The sequence below is a fragment of the Micropterus dolomieu genome, linkage group LG01, assembly GCF_021292245.1.
Source record: "Micropterus dolomieu isolate WLL.071019.BEF.003 ecotype Adirondacks linkage group LG01, ASM2129224v1, whole genome shotgun sequence".
NCBI classification, from domain to species: domain Eukaryota; kingdom Metazoa; phylum Chordata; class Actinopteri; order Centrarchiformes; family Centrarchidae; genus Micropterus; species Micropterus dolomieu.
The window spans coordinates 39,765,405-39,783,022 of NC_060150.1; the positions used below are offsets into that span (position 1 = coordinate 39,765,405).

At 40.0% G+C, this 17,618-nt stretch overlaps 1 protein-coding gene across 1 annotated transcript in view; it reads right to left on the minus strand.

Annotated features, from left to right (window-relative positions):
- The window catches only part of asap1b (ArfGAP with SH3 domain, ankyrin repeat and PH domain 1b), a 62,824-nt gene that overhangs the window by 27,207 nt on the left and 17,999 nt on the right, over window positions 1-17,618 (minus strand). The window contains exons 2-8 of the mRNA XM_046053088.1: window positions 14,566-14,638; window positions 10,864-11,009; window positions 8,208-8,282; window positions 7,706-7,755; window positions 7,417-7,546; window positions 2,891-2,976; window positions 575-650 (exon numbers count right to left, since the gene is read on the minus strand). Coding sequence (XP_045909044.1) covers window positions 575-650; window positions 2,891-2,976; window positions 7,417-7,546; window positions 7,706-7,755; window positions 8,208-8,282; window positions 10,864-11,009; window positions 14,566-14,638 — 636 coding nt within the window. The remainder of the gene's footprint in view (window positions 1-574; window positions 651-2,890; window positions 2,977-7,416; window positions 7,547-7,705; window positions 7,756-8,207; window positions 8,283-10,863; window positions 11,010-14,565; window positions 14,639-17,618) is intronic.

Consider the following 17,618-nt stretch of genomic DNA (forward strand, 5'->3'; position numbering starts at 1 on the left):
CTTTCATATATATATGATTTTTCTAGGAGATTCTGAATCATGACTGTTCCTGCAGATGTGCTGCCATCTCTCATAACAACTGCAGGAGCATTATGTTATTATGATAAAACTGCTGCTTCAGGAGAAACTGTAAATAAGAAATGGTGCTGAGCAGTCAGTGAAGGCTCATGTTTTTTTTCAAAAGTCTGCTGTGTTGGTGTGCTAAATGTGCTATTCTGAGCAGAGCAGACCCCTCGTTTGACACTTAGACACTTTTAGGGCTCATGTTTTAAGGGTACAACTTCCATCTTGGCCTTGGAAACAGTAATTTTAACGAAAAAAACAAACAAACCTCATTGTCCACCTACTAGCTTTTGGCAGAGCTTTCATCGCATCATTATGAGCATGAGATTCGGGGTAAACGCTAAGTATGTGGACCTTACTAGCTTTGTGGAGGTAAGTTTAACTGGTCAAATCAACTTTATTTATTTAATTCAGGAAGAAAAAAAATCAAGCACAGGTGTGCAAAAGACAAGCTTTAAAGCCAATATAAAAGCACAAGAACAGATGAAACGGTAAAGATGTGAGTATTTACATTGTACAGATCAGCTGCCAGCTTCTCGATGTACTGCTTCAGCTTATCCGCTGTCTTCAAGCCATCCTGGAAGAAACTGGGGAACAAAAAGGTACATGAGAATCCCACAGACATTAACATGCATTGGAATAAATATGAGAGACAAGTCGTTCCATTTATGGGAATTACTACTTTGCAAAGGTCAGGTGTAACACTTTGCCCCTTTTGAATGCTGTGAAGGTCACAGAGAGAGAGAGAGAGGGGAGAGATTGGTGCAGTTTATGTTTAATGTATAGCTCGGCTTGCTCTGGCGCCTTTGACTCTTGGCACAGAAAGAGTTGCTGGTCGTGTCCGCAGAAGATTTGCAGAGGTGGTTAGCACATCCTGAAATCCATTACAGATCTGAAGCCAGTACACACCTCGATGCAGCGCTACAGCAGCAAATCACCACTAATGACCTCCCTCTCTCCACCCTCCTGTCCAGCACTCTCTTCTTCTTGGAATACATCTCTCCCTTCATTACTTTCTCTGGCAAATCTCCCCTCTGCTTGTTTTCTTTAATCTGTTCATCGAGGATTCCCATCTAGCTCTACACGTCACAAGTGCTGATAGCTTTACCAAATGTCAGAATGTATAATGTGTTCATGCCGCAGGTAAAGAAACTGACTTTTATACTGTTTAATAATTAGATTATCATTAATGTTGCATTCATGTCAAAGTAGCATTTTACTGTCGTAGTTGTTTGAGGGCAAGCTGATTGAGGCTGCAAATAACTATGGATTTATTCTCCTGATTATTTTCTTGAGTAACTGCTTAAATTGATTGGTTTGTAACATTTCAGAAAATAGTGACACCTTCACAATGATTGCTTTGTCCAACCAACAGTTCAAACCTCAAAATGACTAAAAACAGGTTCTGTAAATGGGGGGGACAAAGTGGCCCGCACCCCACAACACTATTCCAGCTGTTCCAGCCATGATTTGTGTGTTGCCCACAGACATTCATCTTACTTGGCCAAGACATGCTTTTGCTGTGATGTTAGCTAAAGTAGGAGGAGAGGTTTGAGTATCACTGTTTGGAGCTGGTGTGCTGGCTCTGGGACTGTCTCCTCTTCTCTCTATGTTAGGTCCACATCAGCAATTGTAGCGACAGTTTGCCAACCCACAACTTAGCTAACTTCACTTGCTGCGTCATAGTTCGCTCTATATCACGGTATTGGATTTCTCCAGAATCGCATATCCAACCTTTAAACAGTTATTAAAATAGTTTCATTAATGTTTTGTCAATGAAATAATCAATTAATCAACTAATCATTTCAGCTCTACGTGGATATATTACATATTACAGTACAATAGTTTAATTTATGACAAAGCATCATATTTTATAGCCTCTAAAAATTCATTTGTAAAGTAACTATTATCTAATACTATAAAATAATTGTAGTGCAGTAAAAAGTGCAGTATCTCTGAAATGTAGTCGAGTAAAAGTATAAATTAGCATGAAAATTAGCATAAATTAGTACTCAAGTAAAGTACCCGTAATACTAAAATACAGTACAGTAAAAGTTACATTCCACCACTGATACTAATTAATGTATTCAGAATTACTTTTACTCATAGTAACCATTATGACTACTGGTTATAAAAACATCTTGTCATGATCAATGCCGTTCTTGCATGAGTCCAGGTTTTCCTGGATAAGTAAAATTATGCCATGGCAAATATGCATAAGCATAGGAATGACACACATTTCCCTTTAAATACAGCCCTTAATTTGTTGAATAAAGTGGTTCAGATGGTAAAAATTAACACCAATAGTTTTCTTCTTTCAGCCTGCGAGCGGTCACACTTCCCTCGTCTCTCCTTCGATTGCTTTTATGCTTCTAATCCATCAGCACTGCAGCTTTTCTATCCATCAAAGCCCAGGTTGAACTGATTAACGGGGAGGTCTAGTGTTTTGTACTAGTGTTGTGACAGGACCTAGCAACGCTGAGAGAAAATTTGTCATTCTATCACTCGCTGTAGTGAGCTGCGGTTCTGGCACGGAGAGCGGCCACTTATTTACCCACCAAACCCCAAAGCTGTCAGAACATATCTATATGATGACCTGTGCATTTTAATGACACACACACACACACACAACTACACTTACATACACAACTGCGCGCCCCCAAGATCTGTGAATCATACAGGAAATAGAAAATTGACGTGCAACGAGGGAGAGAGACGCAACGCTTTTTCTTTGCTGTGTTCTGAAATACATTTCTCAGTGGGTGTGATGCACACAACAGGGGGAGTTTCACACATTTGGGTTCAGAGGGATTAAGGTGGTACTTACTTGCACTGTGCGTGGTAATACTTAATCAGGTTCTGGAGGAGATCCACTCCTTTCTTGGTCTTGATCTCATTTACTTTGATCAGGTACTGCAAAGCAAAAGGAGGTGCAGAGTTCAGCCAGGAGTTGAAATTCAGGGTGTGTTTAAAGGATTTTTTGGTTTAATGAGGTATAATGTGGCAGAGAGTGAGAATAAAGACTTCTGCAATGCCATAGACACATAGAACACTTTGCATTATGATAATCGCATCTGAGTGTACACACGCTTTATGAAGGCTTTGATGTACGAGCCAAGACTGCCTTGACACTGTGGGAGTAGGGCCCGACTGGTAAACCCACTTCTAGTACAAGACAATACCATCCCTCTGCCTTGATCTAAATAAAATTTCAAAAGAATGATGTGGAATATTTTAGCATTATAAAAAAAACGGCGTCCAGAGGAAGAGCATTGTAGGATTCAACACAAACGAGAAGTCTTCAGGCAGCACTTCCCACCAAACAAACGAATATAAGATAATCTTAATCTAAAATAATCCCTTAGTATGCCAATCCTCAGAGATTTACAAAGAGTCAAGGCTAAAGACCACTTTCAGCTCCACAGCAAAATTTAATCTATCACATACACACAAGCTCTCTGGACGGCAACATCCAGTTTTAATTTGCTCCTTACATCACGTGTGTGGAGGCACATATGTTAGAATGCGCATGAGCGCATGTGTGTGTGCATATATGTGTGTATGCATGCATGTGCTGTCCCCTTTGTCTGTCTGTCAGTGCCCCCTGGATGGGAGCTTATCCACATTTTGTCTGAGCCCTGTGTGGCGTCGTTGCATGTGCGTGTTCGGGCTCTTTTGTGTGAATGAGCGGCATCGCTCGCACTGCTGCCGTGTCTGAGCAGAACATAATGCAGCCTGCTGAGCCCTGCCTTTCCACACTCCTTCACAGTGACAGCGTAGGATGAAAAGGGGCGAGAGAGTGAGAGCATCCTGTAATCTGGTGATTGAGTAACACGGAGAGAGAGAGAGAGAGGGAGGGAGCGTGAGAGCGAGAGAGAGCACGCACAAAGAGAGAAATGAGGTTAAGTGGGATGAACAGATTGTACCACTGACTGCAGCAAACACAACAGCAGCCGCAACGCTGGTATTTCAAGCCGTGATGACTGTTGATTTAGAAAACCTCTGATGTTTGTGATTATTCTGTCTCTTCTTTTTATCAGGCGAACACCTTATACAAATACATCTTGAAAATGTAATGAAGTGACATACATTTGTCGATTACATATTAACACAAATTAAAGTCAGATTAAACAAATGCTTCACATAAAAAGTAAATATCCAATTTTCAGCAGATGTGGGTGATATGGACCAAATTCTCTATAATAGTATATGTAATTTTTACATTGCGATATCGATCACGTTTATTTTATCAAGGTGCAACTGACAATAATTGCCAATAACGATTAGTCTGCAAATGGTATTTTTGATGGTTCGATATATAATCTAAGAAATGTCTGAAAGACACCTGTTAACAATTTCTCAGAGCACAGGATGACATCTTCAGAATACTTTTTTGACTGCCCAAAACCCCAGAACCCAAAGATATGAACTTTACTGCAATTAATGGCAAAGAAAAGCAGCAAATCCTTCTGAGAACTGCTGATATGTTTTGGCAAAAAATATTACCAAAACAGTTGAACACTGTCATATCAATTAATTGACCACAGTAATTGTTTCAGCTTTTAAATCTTAGTATAGTACATTTTCTAGAAAATCAAATGCATAACTGCTTTTGCATAAAATAACTAGATAGGAATGTCTAACCCAGCTAAATAAAGGTCCTTTATCACACTGATGCAAAAGTCCAATAATGCCATAAAGCAGTCCTCTTTATTGATAGCTATAACGGCCATATTCAACCAACGATTTAGCTTGTCATTTGGCACAATATAATGTACAATAATTAAGATTTAACAACCCCTATCTGAAGTGGTTTGCCAGCTATGAGAATCAATAGCAATGACTCGAATCAACTATAAAAACATCTGCAGCTGTGATTTAACTCATTATTTTTGGCCTGAACATTGAACTTTACTTGGCCTGAAACTATGACATCATATAGAAACAAGTCAATTTTCTTCTCTTAACAGAGCTCGGTAATGCTTTTAAGCAAATTCTTTAAATCAGAGTCATCTAACTATTATTCATAGCGAGGCTGGTTCAGTAACAAGAGGCCAAAACCACAAGGGCCCTTTGTTTGAAATTTTTCCTCGGAACGCCCAGCAGGCAATATTCAGAGGACTCATGCAGTCCTGCAAGGACACAACAGATCAGCATCATAGTGTAAAGTCAGCACGAACATGCAAAGCTCTGCAAATGATTAGAAATTTAAAATGAAACCTGGACTTGAGACAGGCAAGGACAGAGGAAGCCAGTGGTAATGTAATGTGGGAGCTACAACTTGTTTTTTGGCATCTTGCATCAACTGGAGGCGGGCTACCAAAATGGATAATGAAGTGACTGTTGAGTAGGTGTTCTGAAATGAAGAGATCATGAAGAGATAAAACTGATTCAAGTGCAGGTTCATACTTTAATGTTTAAAATGTACTGCTGAAAAGGAAATTGAATTGCTTAAAAGATTTGATTTTGTTTAATGTTTCCAATAAAGAAACTGAGCCAACGTTTTATTGAAACTATACCAGGAGGGTTTTCAAACTGTGAGAGAGATACTGTGGGGGTGAAAGGTTCCTGCTGGTTTTTCTAAAAACAACAGGAAGTTAGTTTTAGTGTGAACATGATACATATATTCTTAGATTCAGTGGGCCTTATACTTTATGAGGATCATTAACGCCATCGCAAACAAACCAGAAAAAAAGTTCCTATTAAACTACATAAACGTTTTCTTTAGTATTAAATGGGGCTAGTGATAGTTGTCTGTGCATCTATGGAAACACCACAAACATGAACAACTACTAGCTACATGAGCAGACTTTTAATGGTGCCATTTTGCCAAAATATAAACAAATAAAGCCCAAAAACCCTGACTTAATTAAGCCACACCTGGTTTGTAGTCTAGAGTAAGACGTCTGAACATGTGGGCAAGGAAACACCTCTGAGTCACCGTGAGAAGAGGGCAGATCAGCATGGCAGGGCACATAAGGATTGCAGCTTGCAGAAGTTTTGCTGTGAATAATTCACACAACAAGCAGTGCAATAGCCATTGGTCCATTATGTAATTTGAGTAAAAAAATCCTGACAGGATAAAACAGTGAACAAGGCGTAGGCGTCACCACCCACCACTGCATAGGCTTTTGGCAAAGCAGAGCTCTAACAGTTTGTTCTGATTCTCTTGGGCACACAAAGAGCTCACATTTGTTTTACACTTAATTCAAGCTGTCAAGATTTCCTTAAGTACAGTCCTTGAGCATTAATACCAAAGATAATTTAAACTGTGTCACGAACATGCTTAAAAGGAAATAAGTTTACAGAACCAGAGGAACATCTGAAAACACTTAAATTAAAAGGCAAATCGTTTGATTGTTACTCGAGTCTAAATCTTATCCACTGACATACGATCACTGTAACAACCAGATTCAGTCTAGTGTTGAGGCAGGTAGCCAGAGACCAGAGCAATACATACCTTGTTCATGAACTAATGTACAGCTGTGTCTTGTGCGGCTGCTGTAATCCCTACATGTGGAGCTGCATGAGTGTTAAAGCTATTCTATAAATTATTCAAATCATCTGAGAGAAAAAAGCCCACTCAAGCTTCAAATCTGGTTTAAATGCAGCTGGTAGAGAAGACTTTCCACACTGCAGGCTTTTGAGTATTCAAACCAAAAAGTGTTGCTACAGGTACGAATAGGAAGACAAAATACGATCCAGGGAGGCCAGTTTGGATGACAGACCTTTGAGTTTGAAGCCTTATCAGGCGCTAAAATACTAAACAGTTATTTATAGTATGAAAACACAACATTTCACAAATCTGGAAGATAATCGCATTTAAGATGGTTTTATTGCAATCTACCCATGGCGCCCTGGTGCTGACCATGAATTGCAATGTCTCTTTGATATCCCTTATTTCTTGTCACCTCTCTACTGTCAACAAAACACTCCAGAATAGTTACAAAAAGGAAAAGTAATCTACGAGGAAATGTGCGCTTGCGTGTACAGTATTCCATGTGGGCAATGTCAGATCACATTCTGCTGCGTTTACGCAAAGGTTGAGCCGCGTTCAACGCTTTTGCTGGACAAAGATATGGGCGCTTTTTTCCATAGCCCTTGTCATATTGAAATGAAATAGGAGGCTGTGCTGTCGCACCACAACCTAACACAACAACATGTGAAGGTAATTTTTACAATCCCTGGTGATTTAGAATCAGACAACAGCACAAAAAGATTAATACCAGGATGCCGTTTTTGCGTGGATTTAACCTTTGACCTGCCCGTCACAGGACCTGGCTAACTGCTAGGCTATCTGATGCTTGATTACTGCCAACCAAAAATGTCCTACAGCGTCATTTTACAACCTACCTCACACATCTGGAGCTGAAAGAGACGCCGTTCCTTCTCCATCTCCTCTGCGATTTCAGCCCCGGTGATCTCCGTGCGGATCATGCCGTGTTGCTTGGCGTGCTCTCGCTTCTCTTTCTCGATCTTTGTGCTGACGCAGAGAAGAGGACAGTTACTGAATGGATGCGTTTCTCTTCTACGGTCCAAACAATATCGCTGCACATTATGATCCATTGTTCAGTGCCCTGTAATGAGTTACATGATGCAAATATACGGTATTACGACAGCACACTTTAAATAGTCGACTTACAACTTGGCCTCGTAGTCTTTCCATGCTTTGTCAAAGGGCTTCTTGATGTCCTGCAGAAACACAAGGGGACAAGCATCAGCAAACTACAAAAGAGGTCACCCCGGGTACGGAGGTATGTTCAGAGCTGGATCGCTACCAGAGTTCCAGCAAATGCCTCACTCCGCTCACGATTTATGCCCGTGACGGCCAGCAAGCGCCCACGCCCACCCTTGTACCCCAAACATCAAGGGTTCATGACCCAGTTACTCGCCACTCACCTCAAGCACTACACAAAAGGCAGTTCTTCTGCAAGATTTACAGTGTGATCTTTTGCACATAGAGACTCCGTCTCTCTGGCCCCTTCTCGCTTACACTCAACATACACAGAAGTTGAGAGATGTGCTGATGAGGCATCTATTTTCTCCGTCCCGCTGCTGAGAAGTCGCCCCTGGAGAGGGCGCGGGAAGTGGCGAGTAGGAGAGAAAAGTTTCAGGAAGAGAAACTGTTTTTCAGTAAATCTTACCCCTTTCACGCCTTTCAAATCGCCCTTCAGCAGCGAGTCCAGAGTGAAGATCACATTGTGGCTGAGGCTCTGGAGCTGTAAGAGGGTACACATAGAGGAGGAGGAAGAACAGTCAGAGATATAATGTAGCTCGTGAGAAAACATGGAGAACATATTGTAACACACAGTGCAAAGAAAAACAAAAACCGACAATGAACTGATCTTACAAACAAGTATTGTCTGCTGGATATAAATCATTCCTCTGTGTCACAGAGCCCCACTGTTGTCCAAAAAAACTATTAAAAACAGAGCATTGATCCTCATTGTTGCACTGGGGGACATGATCCTGAATTTCAATGAACACAGGCACTTTATTTTTAGTCAATTCACAATACTGTTTCCGTAAATTCTCACTAGAGCACCAAATGTGTATTTATCTGCCGCTGAAAATAGTGTTGTTTGAGTAACTTTGCTAAAAACTAAAGTGCCCAGGTTTAAACAAAGAAAAGAAAAAGAAAGTATTATATGAACTATATATTTGTGACCTTTTTAAAGCACCATTAACTGATATTTCTGACCACTTGGGGCCAGTGAAACAAGCTGTAAACACTTATCACCTTATAAAGTTGTTGGCGAACTTGTTAGCAAATGGTTGCCTCTTTAAAGATCTAACAAATGAAGAGCAACATTAACATTATTTCAGAGTCTTATTTCTGGCCACCTAATAAATGTACGACCAATTATTCACTGCTCTTTTTTTTTTTGCTATGTTTTAGGTGTCCACCATCTCCTGAGGGCTCTTTAGCTGCTAGATGCACCACTAAGTTCCCCAGCTAGTTTCTAACATTTTCTGCTGCATTTCGGTGCTTTTAACAGAGCGTTTTCATGCCGAAAACAGCTGCCTGCTGCTGCTGGAAACAATGCTAGTGACAGCAGTGAGAGTGAATCAAAAAGTTGAGGCCTGTTAAACCAAAACAATGAGCTACAAGACACTAAAACGGTCCATAAGGGTGAGGGGAACTGCAAAGTCAGGTGATAATTCTCTGTGGGTTAGTTAATACAACTACATATTACACATGGTTATTTGATCCGTTGTTAATATAAAAATATTTATTTATTAGTGCAGCTTTAAAGAATTACGTCTTCAGAGTGAACGAAAGGGTCCGAGTAACACAGACAAAGAAGGGAAGCTGTGGTGAAGTACTGGAAGACGAACTAACCCACGGTTTCTGTCTATTTATGAGATTAATTGATGATCAGAAAAACAACCTATAGTGCAATTTTTTAACACATTCATGCCGCTGCTGACTCAAGAAATCAACAACATAATAGCAAAAGTGCTGCCAGAAACAGCACAAGTGCAGGTTAGTCTGTTGAAGAATTAGCAAATGTTTGACACTGCCAACAGCTCGGGTTGCCACAGTCATGCTCAGCAACTCTAACCATTAGGATCAGCAAGGTCATTTACAACAGTACTAAGCATTTAAGACCCTGTTGTTCTTAGCCAAGTCCACACAGACACACAGCAGCGGTCAAGGAAGTAAACAACGCTTAATGGGAGCTAATGTGCTTCTTAAGTGCCTGTCTTGTATATGGCTAACGTCAGAATCAATCTTCTACTGGCTCTCTGCCGGTGTGCTCTAACAGCACATCCTGGAAACTGTGTCTTTTGCCTTCTCTGCTGTATGTATACATTTCTCTAAAAAGCAAATAAACACAGAGAGAGACGCAGAAAACCTGACATCAAGCTGATCAAAATGTGTCTATAAAATCCGTTACGTTTAAGCCGATAACACATGTATGACATCTAGGGCAAGCACCGTTCATCAATTCTCATTTGTAGTGCACGCACATACCAGCAGCTCTCGAGGCGCAGTTATTGTAGTCTAAAAAACTCACTCAATAAAATTCTTAAAATGGAAAAGGCAAGAGTCAAGAGAGGGAAAAAAAGAGAGGAATGAGCAGAGATAACTTCACTTTCCCGTTTATGCAGGTAGCGACGACAGGTGGGTGATTTAAAAAGGTTTCCGAAATGGACACACACACACACACACACACACACACACACACACGCAGAGTTGTTCCTGGTGCTGCCAAGTGTATTTATGGCGTCTAATCTCGCCGTCAGCCACACAGGAAGAGAGCGGGGACTGGCTCTTCTTCCAACAACAATCACTCACAGAGGATTCAAACAGGACACATTATTCAACTGAAACGTCAGGGGAAATCCACGGCGGGCAGATAAGAGACTCGACTGGGAGAAAAAAAAATACAGGGAGGTAGATATAGCAGCAGTCAGCTATACTGTCCAACTGTGATGGTGGTTCTGACTGTGTGGGCAAATTTTATATACAGTTTTGCAAAAGAGTAGAGATTGATGAACACGTCTTATTCAGCTGGAACCTGTTGATACACACACCTCTATCATTTGTGAAGACTTTTACTGACTACATTCATCAATAAACTCTTGACCCTCTCCACTACATGCCGAACGTCAACCCTTCACCTAATGTAATCCTAATCTTACCCTTAAACCCAAATCCTAAACCACTTATAGAAGTGAAGACGGGGAAAAAATAAGATCGCTTGCGGGAATTTTCCCTTTTTCTCTCCATGTGAGGACAAGAGCTCACACACACACAAACGCTTAATTTTAGTGTTTGAGTGTTGAACTCACCAGGTTCTTCAGTAGGGCAGACAGCTCCTTGGTGAGGGAGGAGAACTTGACGAAGGCGGTTCCCAGGTCGGGGTTGTCCCGGCTGATGAAGTTGCTGCCAAATTTGTCCAGGGCCTGGGCATAGTTCTCTTCATTCTGGACGTGGTCTGTGTTGGAAACAGAAAAGAGTCATAATTAGCACATGATTAGCATGTGTAGAGTACTGGAAGTGGCCTGCAGTCTTTGCAACGACCTGCTGCAGGTGCAACAAAGGTACAAAGGTAGTGAGACAATTAAAGCTCTCAACACATTTACTCAAAGAGACTCCTCATGGTTGGTACTGAACCTCAGTACTTTTTAATTTCAACCAAAATGTGTTTGTAGCTCTGAAAATCATAAACTGCCAAGAACTAAAGGTTGGCATTAAATGTCGATTAGATTTGTATTCTTGTTAACTTCTTCTTTGATCAGATGGTGAATGTTTTACATCATATTTTGCCAGCTTCATACAGTTTTATTTGGGCAGAGCTCATGAAAAGCTGCTTGTGTTGAGACCATAGACTTAATTTTTTTTAAGGACTTGCTTACTTGCAATTTATTAATTTATTTATTTATTAATTTAATTTATTTTTATCAAAGTATGGTATTAATTTAATTTATTTTTATCAAAGTATGGTATCAAAAAGAAGTACTGTACTAGTATTGGTACAGAAACTAAGGGACAAGTGTCCCAGCAATCGCAGTTGCAAATTACAATCAAATACATTTCTTTTGTTCGTGGCTTGTAATCCAACTTTGACCTCAACAGTTCTCAGTGTGTGAAAGATCCTACAGAGGTTAAAGGGGGTAGTATAAAGCTGAAATCTGATACAGATAAAGAAGACTACAAGATTAAAAATTCAAATAAATCAAGGGGTGTGGAGTTAGAAAGAAATGAGGTTATCAGACCTCTGCAGCCCGCTCCTTGTCTCTGCTTGAAGCTAGCGGCTCAAGGCTACATTAGCCGCTACTAGCATGACACACCAGAATCTCTGACTGAGCTGTTGGCGGTTGAGTTGCATTGTGGGGACTGTAGGCGCCAGGTTTTGACAGGAGGAAGAATTTGTGTCATAAAAAAGACGACATCTCCGGTTCTGCTGCATCAGTTTTGTTCCTTTTTTATAAACTGCACAGTCTAACAAAGTTATAGGAGCGCCCTTTTAAATGCCCGGGACTCCCCGCACATCAGTCAAAACTGAAGAAGCTTTTTTAGATTAGAGGTAAAACATCCTCAAGGAATCTACATTCCCAGTTGCCTCGACTTGGCACCTCTGTATATGCTATGAACTGGGTGACTGAGAATTTCACATACATATAGTTTAGTGGTGAAGCTGCTTCACACAGATCTTTATAAATCTAACAAGGAGGTCCAAAACATAGGCTTACCAATGCTGTAAGATTATTTTTACAACAAGAATATAAGTTTAAGAGAAAAGTGAAGAAAATGCACCATTCTTTATTCTCAACAGCACCAGATGAAAAGCACCTGGACCAAACACGTTTGTAAATCTTCTCCTAGTGGCGTTCATAATAACACAGATGTGAAAATAGTCAACAGATCCTACAATGGAAAGTTCCTTCATCAGTGCAGAAACACAAGTGATACAATAACAGACACATGACCTTAACTTGTGACTTTTGATCAGTGCTGTTTCGTTTTAAACACTTCGACAACAGTAAGTCATCATGTGTGTTTCTTCAGTTGTGTGAAACTCTGCGGGAGCCGACAGTCAAACAGCAGCATTCATCTGTCCTTGTCATTAAGTGAGACATGGAGAGGAGCTGGACGGTGAGTGACACTGTTGCCAAATCTGAGAGGGAGGTAAGACGGGCACCCTGTAGAGCTTCTTCTTGCAACCGCCATTTTGAACTTGTGTCATACTGGAAACTAAATTACAGTCCATACAGGGCTGTGAGGACAATGAGGTTGTGTCCTCTGTATTTTGTTGTATTGTTCTGTCTTTTCATGTACTTATTCTGGGAATTTGGGGGTTTTAGCAACCTGGGACGAGTTTACACAATACAATTCAAAAACCTGTATGGTATACATATGGTGGGTATTTTTAGGACAACAAAAAATTAAATATATAAAGGATTCCGTATTTTCCTACTCAATCAAGTCCATTTCTCATATTATTTACGGTATGGTATGCAACAGCCATTTACTGTATTAACATTTAGTAATCATCTCTATCTATATTGTTGGCTTTAGGGCTGCTAGTTGTTTAATCTATAAAGTGTCAAAAATGTCAATCAAGGTTTCCCAAAGCCCAAGATGACATCCTCAAATATCTTGTTTTGTCCACAACCCAAATATATTCACTTTACCGTCAAAGAGGAGTAATGAAACCAGACTAATATTTACATTTAAGAAGCTGGAATCAGATCATTTTTCTGGTGACCCAAACGGATTAGTCAATTATCAAAATAGTTAGCGATTAATTCAATAGTTAACAACTAATTGATTAATCGTTGCAGCTCTAGTTAGCTTTATTTGTGGTGGAGGGGTCCGCCATTCAAACCGCCTTCCTACGCATTAGGGATTCACAGGAAATGATGCAGCCACTGTTTGTAGTTTTTTCTCATTGCTATCGGCCTCACTGTTCACAGTCCGTTCTCTTTACACCATATTGGAGCTGTGCCACGTTACTGCAAATGCAAATCCAACATTTCCTACTGCTGTTGCTTTAAATAAAAGGTGGTATTTTTGTTTGTCAGTTTTATAAATATCAGGGAGGAATGGGGCAAGCCACAGTGAGCTGTAAGATGAAGAACTGCAGGTGACACCTCCAACTGTTGAGTGAAACATGAAATCAAATCACGATTAATCAAGCATGATGGGAAATGGCCAACTATTGACTGATTAAAACAACGTGAGTTTGTTTGGCTGCACTGTAAACATATACCAGTTGCTCTATTTCTAATAAAGAACAACACTAAACTACAGTGGCTGTTAACGTCAGTAACCAAAGGTGGCGCCAAATCAACCAGGACTGAAATCTGAAGGACTGTAACTGAATTAAGTTTCTGGAGGGGCGTGTGTGTTGGAGGGGCGTGTGTTGGAAGGACTCATGACCTCTATGTTTCTAAAATCCTGGCTACGGCCTTGAGTCTAACTATTCATTACATTCACAAGATGCACAAACATCCCACTCTTATTTCTATTTTTAGATCACATGCGGCGTTTGTCTCACTATAACTAGACCTAGCCAATGTTAATTAACTATTGTTTATTAGACACTCGAGTTGTTTCAGTTGTTTTGAGACTCTCTCATCTACAGAGTCACAATGAGATTAAGGTAAACTGTCGTTTCTGTGGAGCACAAACAAACTTTTTTTTTTAACAAACATCTGAAACTGTCAATTTACAGGGAGGAGGCTGCTCTCAAAAGCATTCAGTGGAAAATTACTGAGGATCCATGTCACAGCAACGAGCAAAACAAACTCAGGTGTTGGTTTCTGTTTTGTGTGTGTTTCAGGCAGAAACACACACAAAACACCATCTGTCCCTCATAAGGCACTGTTCCAGACGCACAAAAAAGCAATCCTCATTTTTATTAAAGATATTTTAGAAATCCTGGGCTTTCTTCTTGGGTTTTATTTATTTTTGGAACGTACAACACGTACCCAACCATCAGCTAAAGCGCAGTCAGGCAGGATATATTTAGAAACAGCCAGACTTACCTTGTCCTGAACTGTAGATGGCCTTCACTGATTTCTTCACCTTCTGCAGGGAGGTTCGGTCCTGGTCCAGCGCCTGAGAGAAGAGGAGGAGGGGAGTAGTTTTTGAAATGGTTTCATCCTTTAAGAGCATACTGGAAACATGCACATCAAAAGACAGAGAAGATCATTTCAAATCCTTAGTTTTAATGCTCCAGCAAACTTGAAGAATTCAGTGTACAACCGCATTTGCCCAGTCGTTCAAAGCATGAATACTCTATGAAGCTAATGTAGGCAGAGTGCTCACAATACAGTGCTTGACCTGAATGTGGCATAAATCATTATTTCAACACTGCTGACTGCTGGTAGCAAAGCCTTTGTGCTCTCTAATAAGCAAAACTAATAATTTTATCACTGTTAGGCTATTTATTATCACAATGATTCACAATGAAACATTTAAATGCTAGAAAAATGAATGCTGCCATTGACGTATTGTTACAGTGAGTTACAGTGAGTCTCACTTCCTTGCAATTTCAGAGATTAATGCTCAGAGTTCATCATCCAAAGCACCAGGGAGTTAAAATAATGACCAATAGAAAAAAACACTTTACAGATGCTATAGATCATGGCACTAGTGGTTGCTCGTTTAACGATAATACATATCTATATTGAGAGAAAATCCTACAAGGCCTAATGCATCGCCACCACCCCCCATAAAAAACAGCTTCACACAAGGAAAATTCATCATCATAAACATCATCCACATATCAGAAAAACTCCTTATTGCTCAGCTCACTTGCTGCCAGCGAAAATATCAACTACATCAAGTGAAACCACATTCAAACACATCTTGCATGCTGCATTTGTGGCCTGATTAAACCTAAACACAAGCACATTTCATTCAAAGGGATATATGTCGCTTTTTAAAGCCTTTTTAATTTTATATTCATTTCTTTTCTTCTCTCAGTAATAATCTTTAAATAACTTGTTGCCTTTCTTTTTCATTCTAGTACTATTTTGTTCTCATTTACAATTATCGGTATAGCATCTCTCTTCATAGCACAGTGTGCATTTTTTACTTTATAGCCTTGCTTTTATTTAAAAAACAACATAAATAAATTTCAGAATTATAATATTATATGGGAAACATTTGTCATCAGCAGATATAAATCTCTTATCTGAACAAAAACCTAAAGTGCAACAACGCCTCTATCCTTTCTTGGAGAGACTATACTCTTATATGTTGGTGATAAAATAAAAACTTAAATAGATATCTGATTGTGTCTGATTACATTCAGCCACTTGATTACATGGTTGGTTATTGTAAAAACCCCATTTAAAGCAAAATGGAGATTTGTATACCACATGTACCAGTGTTACCACATCAAAACATCTCTAAAATAAGAAATAAATGGTTAAGAAATGTCTAATAATCTAAGGCCATTCTGATGTCATAAACCACTTCACAAAATTCTTCAGCTATAAACCAAATACAAGCCATTTTAACCTGCAGCACTTACTGGAAATGATCGTGGGGCGAAATATAAAACCGTATCCCAATGTCCCCACATCCGTTTACTACAGCAAACAGAGATCAATAGGTTTTTACTCGCATGCATCATGCTGGTATCAATACAGAACCTCATTCAATAGGACCACCATTGCAATCTGCCTAAGATATATGTTTTTTCTAGTAATTAATCCCTGGAGTATTGCAACACAGCACCTTCTCAGTAATTAAGTTTCTGGCATAATTTACCAGTCACTTCCCAGATTACTATCTGCAATCACAGTGTGATAAAAAGAAAGGAAAATGTTTTTTTTGTTGGGAGAATATGCGAGTTTCATGAGAAGGCAGTTAAAAGCAATGCTAATGTTGAGCAGCATTTATTCCTGCTGTGAGCCAAACAACCTTGAGACTGAAAATCACCTGTCATACTGAACGCCATCTGTCTATTATAATTTAATTTGCTGCAGGTAAAGCTGAGACAAATGGGGAGACAGAGGAGGTCAGAAAAAGTGGGCACAAGCAACACAAACACACCTTAATTACATGTGAGCCAGTATTGGCAGTTATTACAATAATTTCTTCTGACGGTGCAACCATTTCACATCCTGCCTATCTTAACCAGAGGGAATGGAACCATAACTCATAACATTCATTCGTTGTAGATGACAAACACCTGCATCTGTGGTGGTGATGGCGCATAGATAAGATGCTTGCCTTTGGTGTGGGAGACCTGGGTTCGATTCCCACTGTGAGGCATCCACCATTGTGTCCCTGAGCAAGACACTTAACCCCTTGTTGCTCCAGAGGCGTGCGACCTCTGACATATATAGCAATTGTAAGTTGCTTTGGATAAAAGTGTCAGATAAATGTAAAAACACCATTATATCAAGGTCAGACAGTTAAGAGCAGAGGCACACACAACAGCGGGCTAATTAAATTTCACAACATAATTAAGCCATCCTCTGCCTCCCCTGGACAGTTTTACATAGCTCTTCCCCAATTATGGCAGCAGCAGTTTGCCGCCGCAGGGCCCTTTCAGCCGGGGCCGAGCCCTTTGATCCCCCTGCAGATGGGAACAGACTCTGCTGCCCAGTACCTCCCCACGCTGCCTCATTATTTAGCCCTGTGTCTGTGTGGCTTAACAGTGGCCCAGTCTTGTACCATTATGAAAATGTTACAGTACCATAATCTTGGCCAATATTGTCTCTGTATATGATATTATCTTGATTACTATAATGAAAATCATTAAAGGAACATACTTAAATGATGAAAAAGCCTCACCCAAACTTGAGGTTCCTTACAATGTGACCCCTGTTCACTGACAACATGAGTGCTTAGTGTTATCTGATATGCCGCTTTTCTGTGTTTTTTTATCGTAAAGTGAACATCTTCGGGTTTCAGACAACACAACATAATTTTTGACATCATGGTAACTGTGGCAGACATGTTTCCTTATTTCAAACACTAAACAATTAATTGTTTAATCAAGAAAATCATTTTCTTATGACAGTGACTCCAGCAGACTCCATCTAAACGATTTGACGTGGTATGTTATACAGCAAAAGTC